Here is a 13249-nt window from a genome sequence, read left to right as displayed (position 1 = left end):
GCCCACCAGACAGGGCTGTTCATGGGGGATCAAAGGTCCTGCTGCTTGTGAAGATGTTTTGAAAATCATCAAGTGCCCCACTAATATTTGTAGATCATTATTCCTATCGGTGCCATCAGTTGACGCTGGTAATGCCAGGCTGTTGATGGAGCCCAGCTCTTTCTTTTCTTCTTGCTGTTCAAAAGGAAACAGTGAGTGTTAGTCAATAAGATAACAATCTGACACGGGAGTCTGGTTTCCATTAGCCTTATAGTGCTGTCTGAGAGTCTGATCTTCAAACACCTTTATGCAAAAGTAATACTTTATCTGTCGATTAGCATTCACTCAGTGAGTGCTGGCTCCCGAGTAGGGCAGCGTGAGGTTACAGGGATGGTGTCTCCAGACTGTCCACTTTACCCCCGCCCCCCGGCAGCAGCAGTGGGTGTTTGGAAATTTCTTACTGTAGCTAATTCTGCAGTTAAATAGGATCCAGCTCTACTGAGAAGGCAAAGAAGGCATTAATTGCATTGTTTTCTACGAAAGAGCAGGTGACTGACACTTCAGCTATATTCTCTTACATTCAATTTAGGACAGTGTCAATCACACTAACTCTTTCAGAGATGATCCCTGTTTGAGCATCCAGCCACTTTCCTCATACGTGAGAAGTACCTTAAATTTCTTTTTTTAAATCCTTATCTTACACAGCTTAGCGTCCCCATTGAATGAAAACTGATGTAATCTGTGCAGGATGAATGACACAGGTCCGGGACTGTGTTTTCCACTGTTGTCCTTTCCAATAAACAGTGCATATTGGGGAAGGAAACGCCCCAGAACCCTCCCTTTCATAACCGAGAAAGTTCAGAATGGGAATTACTCATGGGTGAGGTCCGTTAATGCCAAGTATTGCTTTCCCCCCCCCCCTCCTTGTATACACAGAGAATTCTCACTGGCCTGGAGCACAAAAATGGTGAGATCAAGCCAAAGAGTAGGAGAAGGTGGGGTCTCGTTTCCAGGTTAGCAAAGGATTCTGATGGCTGGGCTGACTTAGATGACTCGGATTTCAGCCCATCGTTCACCAGGATTGACCTGAAAAACAAGAAGAGACAGAGCGATGAGACTCTGTGCAGGCAAGTGTGGGCTCCTGTCTGTGCACGGACTGCATCTGGGGTCTGTGAGGTCATCTTTACGTCCGATGAGCTGCCCAGCTCGTGCTGACCGAAACCATCTTCTCCCCACTCAGATTTGAGAGTGTTCTGGACCTGAAGCCCTCAGAGCCCGTGGGCACCGGAAATAGTGCCCCAACCCAGACATCCTATCCCCGGTGCGACACGCCCACCTTGAGGTCGACGGCCAAGCAGCACTACATGAAGCACTCCCGGTACCTGCCTGGTAATAAACATTCCTGATCACTGATAAGAAATCGTGTCCCTGGAATCCCGTGTTCACAAAGATCCTGTTTTGGATTGCAAGTGCTTGGGGCTTCTCTTCCGAACTGGTGGGACCACCAAAGAAATACTAGCTGACGCCCAGGCTTCACATTCTTTCTTGCTTTCTTTCTTTCTTTTTTTTTTTTGGGCCACATGGCATGCGGGATCTTAGTTCCCTGACCAGTGGAAGTGCGGAGTCCTAACCACTGGACCATCAGGGAATTCCCAGGCTTCACATTCTTATCTTCTGTAGTTGCCTAAGATAAGAAATTTGGTAGAGGAAACCGGGTCCAGTCCCCAGCGAAGGAGTAACCAGGAAGAACCAGGCAGCTTGCCCGAGGTCTCTCCAGAAACTGCCAGCCCTGTGTGTTTTCTCAGGAAAGCAGATGGGAGCTTAGTCACCCCATGTGGCTGTACCACAGGGGTTAAGTGAAACCATTGTAGTTGGAGGGTACCCAGACCTCTCTTCGCATTCTCCGTATTCTAAGCGTACAGTGTTAGCCAACCGTTCATTCACAAATTCATTCCATCAGTAAATCTGTATTGCACAGCATCCCGTGCTGGGCACTGAGAATCTGGTGGACATAATAGCCAAGAGGGGTCACTAGGCTGCCCACCTCTAAGGCCTCCATTCACATCACAGCCTATGCAGTGACTTTAGCCAGCAGCCTGTAGACAGTATCCTCACCCTCGTATTTTCTAGTGGTGGGAGACAGACCCTAAATAAATGGACACACCATAGCCACAGATGGTGACAACTGGCGTTAAGGGTGATGAAATGGGAGCGGAGGCAGTACTTTAGACAGAGTGGTCGGGGAAGGCCTCTCTGAGCAAGTGACTCCGAGCTGGGCCCCAGCGATTGGGAAGGAACCCCACGTGCACAGAGACATGCTAAGCAGAGGGAACAGCCAGTACAGAGGCCTGCAGGCAGGAAAGGGCTTGGCTTGTGAGAGGCCAGCATGTGGCCCAAGCCCCATCAGAGAGGATGAGGTGTTAGACGCGTGAGGCATCTTTGAGGGTCTTATTAGAAATTTGGATTTTATTTCATGAGCCACTGGAAGCTCTTGAAGGGTCGTAACTGGTGGAGTGACGCGCTTTTATTGACATCTGTGTGCTGCATGGGTGAGGGGCCCACCAGCTGTTGCCGTTGTCCAGGTGGGGACAGTGGTGCTCAGACCCAGGGTGGAGACCTGGGGGGGGAATGGAGGCCCTGCTGATGCACTGGTTCCCCACTCTTGATTGGGAACAGGCCTCCTGAATACTGCAGACCTCATCAGGCTTGGCCCTGTGGCCTTAGGAGATTGGCCTGCCACTTCCCAGATGACAGGGTATGGGGCGGCAAAGACTCCAGCTGCGGTGAGCACAGGCAGAGAGAGTTATTTCTTTTTGGCTCTAGGGGACGAAGAAGGGTAAAGGATGAATTGAGTTCTTCTGTTCTGAAAGCTACCTTCGAGGCCTGATAGGAGTGGGAAGCGGGCGTTCCGGCGGGGGGCAGTGGTTTGTCTTGCAGTTGAAGTCAAGGCAACCTTGGGCATGAGGGAGTCAGTGAGGGTCATTGGTACAGACCAGAGTCACCTCCAATAGTCCATGTCAGGTTGAGAGGATGGAATCTCAGAATTCAGAAAGAGGAGAGCAGAGGGCTGCAGAGCTGGGCTTGTGGGTGTAGAGGGACAAGAGAAGAACTTGGGTAGCTGACAGAAAGGCAGTGGTCTGCGAAGGCGGACGAGTAGGAAGGCCAAGGGACCCAGAAGCCCAGGACTGCACCAGGTGGTCAAGACATCAGACGTGCCCAGATATGTTGGTAGAAGTTGAAGTCTGTCAGGCCACCCACCAGTGAGACAGCACACTCACCCCGAAGATGGCATCTTTCCTCTGCCACCTATCTGATGACATCATCATGGTCAGTTTTTGCTTTGATTGTTGAAACATGGGAAGTCTTTGACAAATTGGATTCTGCATTCGTTTCATCTCTGACATGTGATGCAAGATTAAATATAAATTTTGCATTTGAAAAACATTTCTTCCCTATTAGGAATAAATATAAGAAACGGCATACTCCCGAATCCAGGAAAGGATTTTATTCCATCTAATCCATGGTCTAGTTCTGGTTTGTCTGGAAAATCTTCAGGGATGGTATCAGTGATCAGCAAAATAAATTCAGGTGAGTAATGATGATTAACCCCTAAATGATAAGAAGCAGATTCTCTGGATGTGGCAGGGTGACAAGCCGTGGAACCACGAGGACCTCTCTGGCGTGAAAACCCTGGGCCTCTTTTCCAGGCTCGTGCTGCCCTCTCTCACCTGGCAGCAGGCCTTGGGGACTCCGCCAGTTCCCTCGGGCTCCGCCGTCAAGAGTAGCTGGGGACGAGAGCAGTCTTCCCTGGTGCGAGGGAAAAACAGTCTTACGGGTCTGGATTCCGAGGCCCTGCTCTGTGGTGGGCGACCTCCAGGGTCACACTTCACTGGGTCTGCCTTGCTCTGGCTTCTCCCTTCTGTCTGATGGCCCAGCCTTAGCCCGGGGCATCAGAACCCCTTCTGGTTGGAAGGTGGACGGTTTGGAAGCCCCTGCCTACTCTTTTTATAATAGACGGATGAATTTCAGAGGTCCTCCAGGCAGACACACCCCGTGCCCCGTAGACAGCTTCCCCTGCTGTGGGCTGCTTCCCCTTCCACATGCCAAGTAAACATCTGGGCTTCTCTTCTCCCTGCCTTTGTCCATTGCATGTTCATGTTTTTTGGGGGTTTGGGGGGTTTTTTTTGCTGTTCGTGGGCCTCTCACTGCTGTGGCCTCTCCCGTTGCGGAGCACAGGCTCCGGACCCGCAGGCTCGGCGGCCATGGCTCACAGGCCCAGCCGCTCCACGGCACGTGGGATCCTCTCGGACCGGGGCACGAACCCGCGTCCCCTGCATCGGCAGGTGGACTCTCAACCACTGTGCCACCAGGGAAGCCCCATGCTTTGTTTTTAGTATACAAGAAATACCTAGTATGGTTTTGCATGTTTTAAAATTTATATGCATATAATCCTGGATCTCCACTCATTTTAATAATTATATTACGTATGCAGCAATTATACATCCATAGAATATATATCACATTATGTATAGTATTACATATACAATATATATAAGTGTATGATACCACGATTTATGATTTATACTAGAATATAATTTTTTTAATTCAAGTATAGCTGCTGTTCAATATTATATAAGCTACAGGTGTGCGCTATAGTGATTCACAGTCTTTAAAGGTTATGCTCCACTTATAGTTATTATAAAATATTGGCTATATTACCCGTGCTGTGCAATATATCCTTTGTAGCTTATTTTATAGCTAATAGCTTGTACCTCTTAATCTCCTACCCCTATACTGCCCCTCTCTCCTCACTGGCAACCACTAGTTCTCTATATCTGTCTGCTTTTCTTTTGTTACATTCGTTAGTTTGTTAATATTTTTTTTTAAACATCTTTATTGGAGTATAATTGCTTTACAATGGTGCGTTAGTTTCTGCTTTATAACAAAGTGAATCAGCTATACATATACATATATCCCCATATCTCCTCCCTCTTATGTCTCCCTCAAACCCTCCCTATCCCACCCCTCTAGGTGGTCACAAAACACTGAGCTGCTCTCCCTGTGCTATGCAGCTGCTTCCCACTAGCTATCTATTTTACATTTGGTAGTGTATATAAGTCCATGCCACTCTTTCACTTCATCCCAGCTTACCCTTCCCCCTCTGCATGTCCTCAAGTCCATTCTCTACGTCTTCGTATTTATTCCTGTCCTGCCCCTAGGTTCTTCATAACCATCTTTTTTTTTAATTCCATATATATGTGTTAGCATACAGTATTTGTTTCCTCTTTCTGACTTACTTCACTCTGTATGACAGACTCTAAGTCCATCCACCTCACTACAAATAACTCAATTTTGTTTCTTTGTTAATATTTTTTAGATTCCACATATAAGTTATATCATACAGTATTTGTCTTTATCTGACTTATTTCACTTAGTATAATGACCTCCAAGTCCATCCATATTGCTGCAAATGGCAAAATTTTGTTCTTTCTTATGGCTGAGTAGTATTCCATTGTATATCTATACCACGTCTTCTTTATCCATTCATCTGCTGATGGACACTTAGAACATAATTTATTCATTCCTTCTCTTCTTGATCAACATGTAAGTTGTTGACAGTTTTCACAGTTAGAGCACCAGAGTGAACATTGATGCCCCCTATAGGTGGTGTGCACGTGTGAGGTTTCTGGGTATGACGTAAATGCGTTAGCTTAAAGGCTGTGTTCATCTTGGACTTTGCCCAGCTGCTGTCCAGCAGGGTGTGGGAGTTGTGCTCTGCCCTTGATGCCTCTTGGTACTGTTGAGATTGTCAACGGGTGCTCATCTGAGGGTGTGCAATGGCATCTTACTGTGGCTTCAACCCGCATGCCCCATTGACTAATGAGGGTTGATCATCTTCTCTTGTGTTTACTGACTCTACGTCTTTTTCCTTCTGTGATTTCCTTGTTCAAATTCTCTTCCCATTTTTCTTCTTATCTATCTAGTCACCAAAATTGCAAAATGTGCTCCAGCTGACCAACACAGCTCCTCACACATGAGCTCCAGACCCTTTCTCCCGCTCTGCCTTGAGCAGTTTCCAAGAATGCTCTGTGTTATGAAGACAGAGAGCAACTCTCCCCCTCATGAACTCTTCCGAATGGATATAACTTCCGTTTGTATAACATTCTTCATTATTCCGTGTACACCTTGAAGCCTTAATAATAAGGCTCATTATAGATACGCATTCACCCATCCGATACGTATTGATTACTTGCTATATGTAAGGCTTTCCATGAACCGCCTGGAACACTAAGATGAATAGTACGCAGTTCCTGCCCTTAAAACTGTCTCAAGACAGAAATGACATAAAAAGTGAACATATTTAATATATTTTAATAAGGATTAATTTTCTGGTTCTGGACAAGGATACTTAGCATAGAATTACTTATAATAGCTAAATAATTAACATAACCTGTATGCTGATCAATAGGAGAATGGTTAAATGAGTTATGGTTTAACCATATTCTGGAATTTGTATATACTGACATGGAAGGCTAACTCTTGTATATTATGGAGCAGAAAAAGAAAATTCCAGAACAGCTTAAACTTATTATTACAAACAGAAAATTCCAAATTTCCCCTTTTTTTTTAAGCAAACCAACCTACCAGCCTCCTTGTGGGTACTGGCTACAGGGTCAGCACTCTTTGCACACCCCCGCCCCATCCCCCAGTGTTTCCAGCAGTGTAGTGTGGTAGAATGCTCTGCTCGGAATTCACTGTTTTTATCCTAATTCTTTTCCCCTGAAAGTCAAAACCTGGTTCTCTATTGTCCTGCCCCACTGTCCTTTACCCTCATTGGTGTCCTGTGCATGTCTTTGCAGTAACAAGCTTTTCCTTTTGCAAATCAGTTGGTTCCACCTCAACAAGTTCTAGTGGACTGGCTGGAAACTATATCCCTTCCTTTCTGAAAAAAGAAATCGGTTCTACTGTGCAGAGGGTCCACGTGGCACCTATACCTGACCCTTCCCCTGGTAAGTTCTATTTCAGATTATTATTATTCATGAATTGACTCAACAAGCAGTTATCAAGCAACTACTTTGTGCTGGACCTTGTAGGCCTAGGGTCCACGAGTGAAGGAGACACAAAACTCCCTGTCCTCCTGGAACTTGCACTCTACAGACAATAAGTAGACCAAATAAGATGCTCCAGAAGTGCTAAGGGGAAACTAAAGCAGGGAGTGGGGAGTGTGGGGTGCAGATGCATTTTACATAGGGCAGCCAAAGAAGACCTCACTGCAAAGGAACCATCGGGTAAAGATCTACAGGAGGTGAGCGAGCAAGCCCTATAATGCAGGCTCTTAGTTCCTGATCCTCCAGGTAGGATGGGCCTGGTAGATGCAAGGAACAACAGGGAGGTGGAGTGCAGGAATGGTGTGAACAAGGGGAGGGTAGCAGGAGGAGGAGGTCAGAGGTGATGGGGGGCGCCCCCCACAGGTCACCGTAAGCACATCATCATGACTCTGAGCTACATGGAAGCCCCCGGAGGGTTCTGAGCTGGGCAGTGAGGGGATCTGACTTCTATCTCCAGGCTCACTCAAGCCCTGTTGTCACTAGACTGAAAGGGCGAGCAGGGCGGAAGTAGGGAAACCAACCAGGAGGCTGTCACGATTATCCAGGTGAGGAATGAGGCTGGCCCGGGCCGGTGGTGATGGTTGACCTGGGCCAGGTTTTGGGTAGGTTTGGAAGGTAGAGCCAATAGGATTTGCTGAAAATTACAAGTGGGACCTGAGAAAAAGAGAAGGGTCAGGGATGACACCAGTAATTCTGGCCTGACCACTATAGAATGGGGTTGTCCTTAACTGGGGGGGAGGACCCTGAAGAGGCGGCTGCTCTTGAACTCTCCTTTGCTAATATTTCTGTCACCAAGATGCTCTTTGCTGCACTTTGTTTGCATGGGTCCCGTATCAGTCAGACCAACCTTTTCCTTTCATTGCAGGTTATTCTTCCCTGAGGGCTGTGAGACCTCATCCTGGGCGACCTTTTTTCCACACCCAACCTAGAAGCACTCCCGGGTCGCTGCCCCGGCCTCCAGCCGCCCAGCCCGTGCACGGCCGGACAGACTGGGCTGCTAAGTATGCATCTCGGCGATGACTGTCACGAAGCCCTTTGTAGGGGACAGCAGGACACTCTCCCTCAGCCAGCTGGTGTTCTACCTGCAAGAGACTTTCAGATGGTGGAAAAGCAAACACTTTATAGTTATTCTTCTGAACTGAGACATTTCAATATTCATTTTTAAAGTTTTTTTTTTTAATATTGATTTGAATGCAGTACCTTTTTTGTACAAAGTTATTTTATTCTAAAACTGGGTCCCATTATTTTCTTAAACAGCAGCATTTTGTATATATGGATTATGTTTTAGCATTTTATACAGTCAACTTTGTAAGGAAGTTTTTAAAGATCAATTGATTTTCCTTTGGGGTTCCAGATAATATTTTATACAGATTTTTAAAAATAGAATAATAATGATGCAGTATTGCAACAGGGGTGCAATTTAAGGCTACACGATAAAGGGTTTTTCCCTCAATGCGTGCAGATATTTGTGAAGTGGTTAAATTTTAAATGTGGCATATTCGGTACTTTAGGCTTTTTTGGACTGACCTCAGCACCAGAAAACTGACCATCTGCCGTTCTCAGTACCATGTTATTGGTTTGACTTTTTGATACCGCTGTGCCGTTCTAAAAGTACTATTACATAATTCGCTTTGTTTTCTTTTTACTCCCCAGATGAAAGAACTCTAAGTAAATATTTTTAGAAATGTTTATAACACCCTTTTTGGTGGTTGGAGATATCCAGCTGAAACCAAGCTATGCCATGATATTCTATTTTCTTCCATTTTTTGAAATCAACTTGTATAAGTACCCACAAAAAGGAAGCTTTTCAAGCCAAAATGTTCTCCACGTAAAGGTTAACACGGTCACTTAAACTGTATCCCTGCCAAGAGGCGTGATCCAAAAGCTAAGTTTCAAAGCAGCAGAAGATTTTTTATTATCCTAACCCTCAGAATGTTGCATTTAGCTCGGTTTTCATGGCAATTTGGGGAGCAGGAAAGATAGATGGCAGAGGTCCCACTGGTCTGGGAAGTCACAGCTACCATATGATGTCAGTGTCTGTCACGTGCCACATTCAAAGAACTCTTAACCCTTGTGTAGTTTCTTTCAACAGTGAGAACTCTATATGGTGGGCAGAGGCTGTTCCATTGAGAGGAATGTTTACAGCAATTTTGAAAATGACAAAGCTAGTTTGGAGACAGAAAAAGATAAAACGTCCGCTCTGATCCACCTCTGTGGGCACACTCGCCTCCACTCATGGTCGCCTGAAAGGCAAGAGAGAAGGTCACCGTCTGTAAACGCGACATAGTCTCATGAGTATATTGACTCACCTCCTCGCAGGGCTCAAGTCACTCTCATTTGGTCCCAGGATATAGCAAGTTGAGCCAATGAAATTGTCATTTTTGTAGGTTAAAATGAATATCGGCACTTTGATATGGTTCAACCTAATAAGTTGGTAAATCTTTGCTTTGACGTATACATAATACGTTGCAGCTTGAACAAATCAGGATGGTTCCCAAGGGGCCCTCACCTAAAATCAGGGAGTAATTTGTGCTTTGGAGAGTCTGGCTCAAAAATATACTTGATCAAGCACCATGATCTCTTGGGGCATGAGAAAAGCACATGGTGGATGTGGATTTGAGAGGTAATATTTTCCTGTTAACAAACTGGCGGCAAAGCTTCAGGAAATAAAGATGTATATGTAAGCACAGCTTGAAGCTGAATTCATTTCTGTATTATATTCTCATTATGCCAAGCAACAGAAAATGTGTTTTCAGAGATGAGTCCTTTACTATGAGGTTAATATTTATTTCCCCTTTCTGTATTATGTATAAAAAGTAAGTTAATCTGAAAGCTTACCCAGCTTGCTGGAAAGCTGGTTTTAGATTGTAAATACCCTCTAGAGAACCAGATGGATTGTGAATACCATATTCTTGGCCCTCTAGCTTATGTTAAGGTCATTACATTTCTTTTTTAATTGAAAAACCCAGTTACCTGGTTATTACACATCATAAAATTGTTTTTCTATTACATTTGTAGGGCCCAAATTCAGAAAATATTTCACTTTTCTTCTTCCTCTTTCATTTGTTTATCAGCAAACAACTTCCCTTGGGAAGCAAAACATGTTTATTCATTTGCAAGTCAAGTAGCTGACGCTGCATTGAGCAAACTAGAAGGCTGAAAAAACAATGTCAATTCTAAAGAACTAGCAAAATCCTATAAAGTTCTCTTTTCCCCCCGCCCTGAAACGGGTAAAGGATAAATTGAGCATACAAGCTGTTTACTATAGAAGCAAATAGTCACCATTATTTTGTTAAGTGAAAATGAAATGCTACCTGTTGCCTATATTTTTAGTTACTATAGACTTACAAAATCTACTGCAAGACACCAAGAAGAATGATGAGTTTAACTGTACCTATCCACGTCTGTACCTCATTTCCAGGCAGAAAGCTTTCTGGGACGTCAGGAAATGGTACAGTGCCCAAAGTTTCAGTGACGGTGGTATGCCAAAGGGTATGTGTGTGAACTGCAGGGAAAGTTGCATGGGCGTAAAAGCTACTCTTGGTGTGATTGTTAATTTGACAATAAGCTGCCATTAATTACTAAGCCCTCACCCAGCTCATGTATGATTTAAATAGGAAGAAAACTGATTTTTAAGCAATTTTTTAGACACATCTCTTGCCTAAAGGACTATATACGTCTAATAAACTGATGCTATGTCATCACCCGGAGTTATCAAAAATCGAATACAGTCAAGGCAACCCATGTAACGCAAGAATCGTTTTGTTTTTAAGTACAAATTACCAGTACTGTTGGAGTTCACAGGCACCATGTTTTTTCATGAGGTGGCACCACGCCATTGTTTTGTGCCACTTAGGAGAGAAAAAGAATGCAGGCTGTATGTTTCAGCTCAATGTATGATCCAAAGCAATATGTTTATAAGAAAATGTTTGACATACTAATTATTTTATATCATTTAAAGCATACTGTAGCAACTTGTTTGTTTAATATATGTGGTTAATTTTTAGAATTATTTTTTACAATTTCCAACCAAAGTACTGTATTTTATATAATTTATTGTGAGGACCTTCTCATGGAAACCCATAGAAGACAAACTGGGAGCAAATATCACATTAATCTGTATTATCAGTTTCTTATAGTCACTGTGCTAATGCGAATTTAAAATGACCTGAACAGTCTTCTGATGTGGATATGTCAATGCTGACAGCAATTTAGTCTCCTGGTTTGATTACAAGGGAGTAACTAAGAATATATTTAATTATAAAGCAAATATTCATATGATGGGAAGGTAAGAGGACAGAAAACCACTTACTCATGCCCCTTCTGAAATAAAATGTTCCTTTTTTGAATAGTTTGTCCTAAGGTGTTTAAAAACGTTAACTTTCCTTAAGGAAAATTCTGCTCCAAATAAAGTTACAGTTTAAGAAAGATTGACTTGAGTGTTCTGTTTTTGTTTTTATGTTCTTCCATCAAACAATAACATTACTATTTCCTAATTTGGAATTTTGATATTTTATAACTTCTCCTTAACGCTTAATATAGTGTTACTGCTGTGAAATTGAAAGCATACACTTAGACTAGCAGTAGGAAGCGTTATCTTGCAATGTGGAGGCTTTTTAAATCTAGCTTTTAGCAAATTAGGTGACTAGGAATATTTGAAAAAAAAAAAAAAAGCAGGTCAAAACAATTTCTTGTTGCTGATTTCATCATGATTAATACCTACCTTGCGTTTTTCTAGCTTTCATAGTACACTCACATGTACAATGTAAACCTTCAAAAGAAGCTCATAACTTCATGAATTCCATACAGAATTCCACAGGAAATTCTTCTCCCAAACATTCTTTGAAACCTTAAAAGAATTTTGAGGGAAAATGATTTGCCAATTAACCTTGTATTGGTGAATCCGTAGGTGATGTGCCCTTCCCCATCAGAACATCCCCGGACCTGGATGGGGGAAGGGTCAAAGACTGAGATGAGTTCCCAGGGCCTCTGAATATATTGATATATATCAGGTAGGTAGAAAGACACCATGAGTAAGACTGTCCCAGGCTGAGAGCAACTCCAATGGTCTCCAAGAATAGAATGATTTCAGGGGCTTCCAAGGAGCAGAATGACCTAAGCATACCTGTTGTAGAATAGCAGAATTATTATAAGAGGAGTTTTTAATTTCTCCACAAGCTTGTTTAATGAGAGTCTTATGACACTGCCTTAGTTTCTCTTTCGGGTAAACAAGATCACTAGGATGATATGACCCCTAATTTATTAGGTTGGACGTATGAAGTGTCCATTTTTGTAAGTTAGAAAAAATTAGTAAAATACCAACAATTTGATATGGTTCAACCAATTAGAAATAAGAAAATGGAGATAAAGGTTTGGCTGATCAACAACGTTTATAATAATGCTTGTCCTACCTAGTTCAATGAAAGCGAATCTTTGTAGAAAGGTGGGTTGGAAAAAATTGATAAAGTATGACCACCTTCAGCAGGTTTGGAAGATATGGCTTCTGCCTCTCTCACCTTCCAAGACGGCCCACACTGTGGAGTGTGTATGTCTCTGAATAAACCTCCTTTCACTTAAAAAAAAAAAAAAGAAATATATATGGCTTCCTACCTATGTCAACTTGAGTAATCTGTGTGTTAGGTCAGAGTTAGAAAAATGAAATTGCACACATATTGCTTTTCGTATTTGAAAGTGACTTTCCTGACTCTTGGTGTGCCCAGCTGTTCTTGTTTTTTCTTCTTACTTTACATATTTTCTCTGGATTAACTCACCCTTTTGCTGCCAAGTTAATCCATCTCAGTCCTCTCTTCTGAGTTGTCACTGGCCTCTTTTTTTATTTTATTTTTATTTTTTTATGGAAATATAGTTGATTCACAATGTGTTAATTTCTGCTATACAGCAAAGTTCTTCAGTTATGCATATATATAATTCTTTTTTTAGTATTCTTTTCCATTATGGTTTATCACAGGACATTGAATATAGTTCTCTGTGCTACACAGTAGGACCTTGTTGTTTATCCATTCTGAATATAACAGCTTACATCTGCTCACCCCAACCTCCCACCGGCCTCTTCAACTGTCTAGTGGACATTTCCAGTTGTACGGCTCGCAGGAGTGAAAGACAAACCTACTCATGATTATTTTCCCCAAACCTTTATGAAG

At 43.1% G+C, this 13249-nt stretch overlaps 1 protein-coding gene across 1 annotated transcript in view; it reads left to right on the top strand.

Moving 5' to 3' along the window:
- CILK1 (ciliogenesis associated kinase 1) overlaps positions 1–8108 on the top strand; it is a 31328-nt gene extending 23220 nt beyond the window's left edge. Inside the window, exons 9-13 of the mRNA XM_007451932.1 lie at positions 916–1106; positions 1220–1368; positions 3439–3567; positions 6867–6989; positions 7954–8108. Of these exons, the coding sequence (XP_007451994.1) occupies positions 916–1106; positions 1220–1368; positions 3439–3567; positions 6867–6989; positions 7954–8108 (747 nt within the window). The remainder of the gene's footprint in view (positions 1–915; positions 1107–1219; positions 1369–3438; positions 3568–6866; positions 6990–7953) is intronic.
- Positions 8109–13249: the final 5141 nt, after the last annotated feature.

The sequence above is a fragment of the Lipotes vexillifer genome, unplaced genomic scaffold, assembly GCF_000442215.2.
Source record: "Lipotes vexillifer unplaced genomic scaffold, Lipotes_vexillifer_v1.1 scaffold147, whole genome shotgun sequence".
In the NCBI taxonomy this organism is placed as follows: domain Eukaryota; kingdom Metazoa; phylum Chordata; class Mammalia; order Artiodactyla; family Lipotidae; genus Lipotes; species Lipotes vexillifer.
This window is presented reverse-complemented; position numbering and strand designations above follow the sequence as displayed.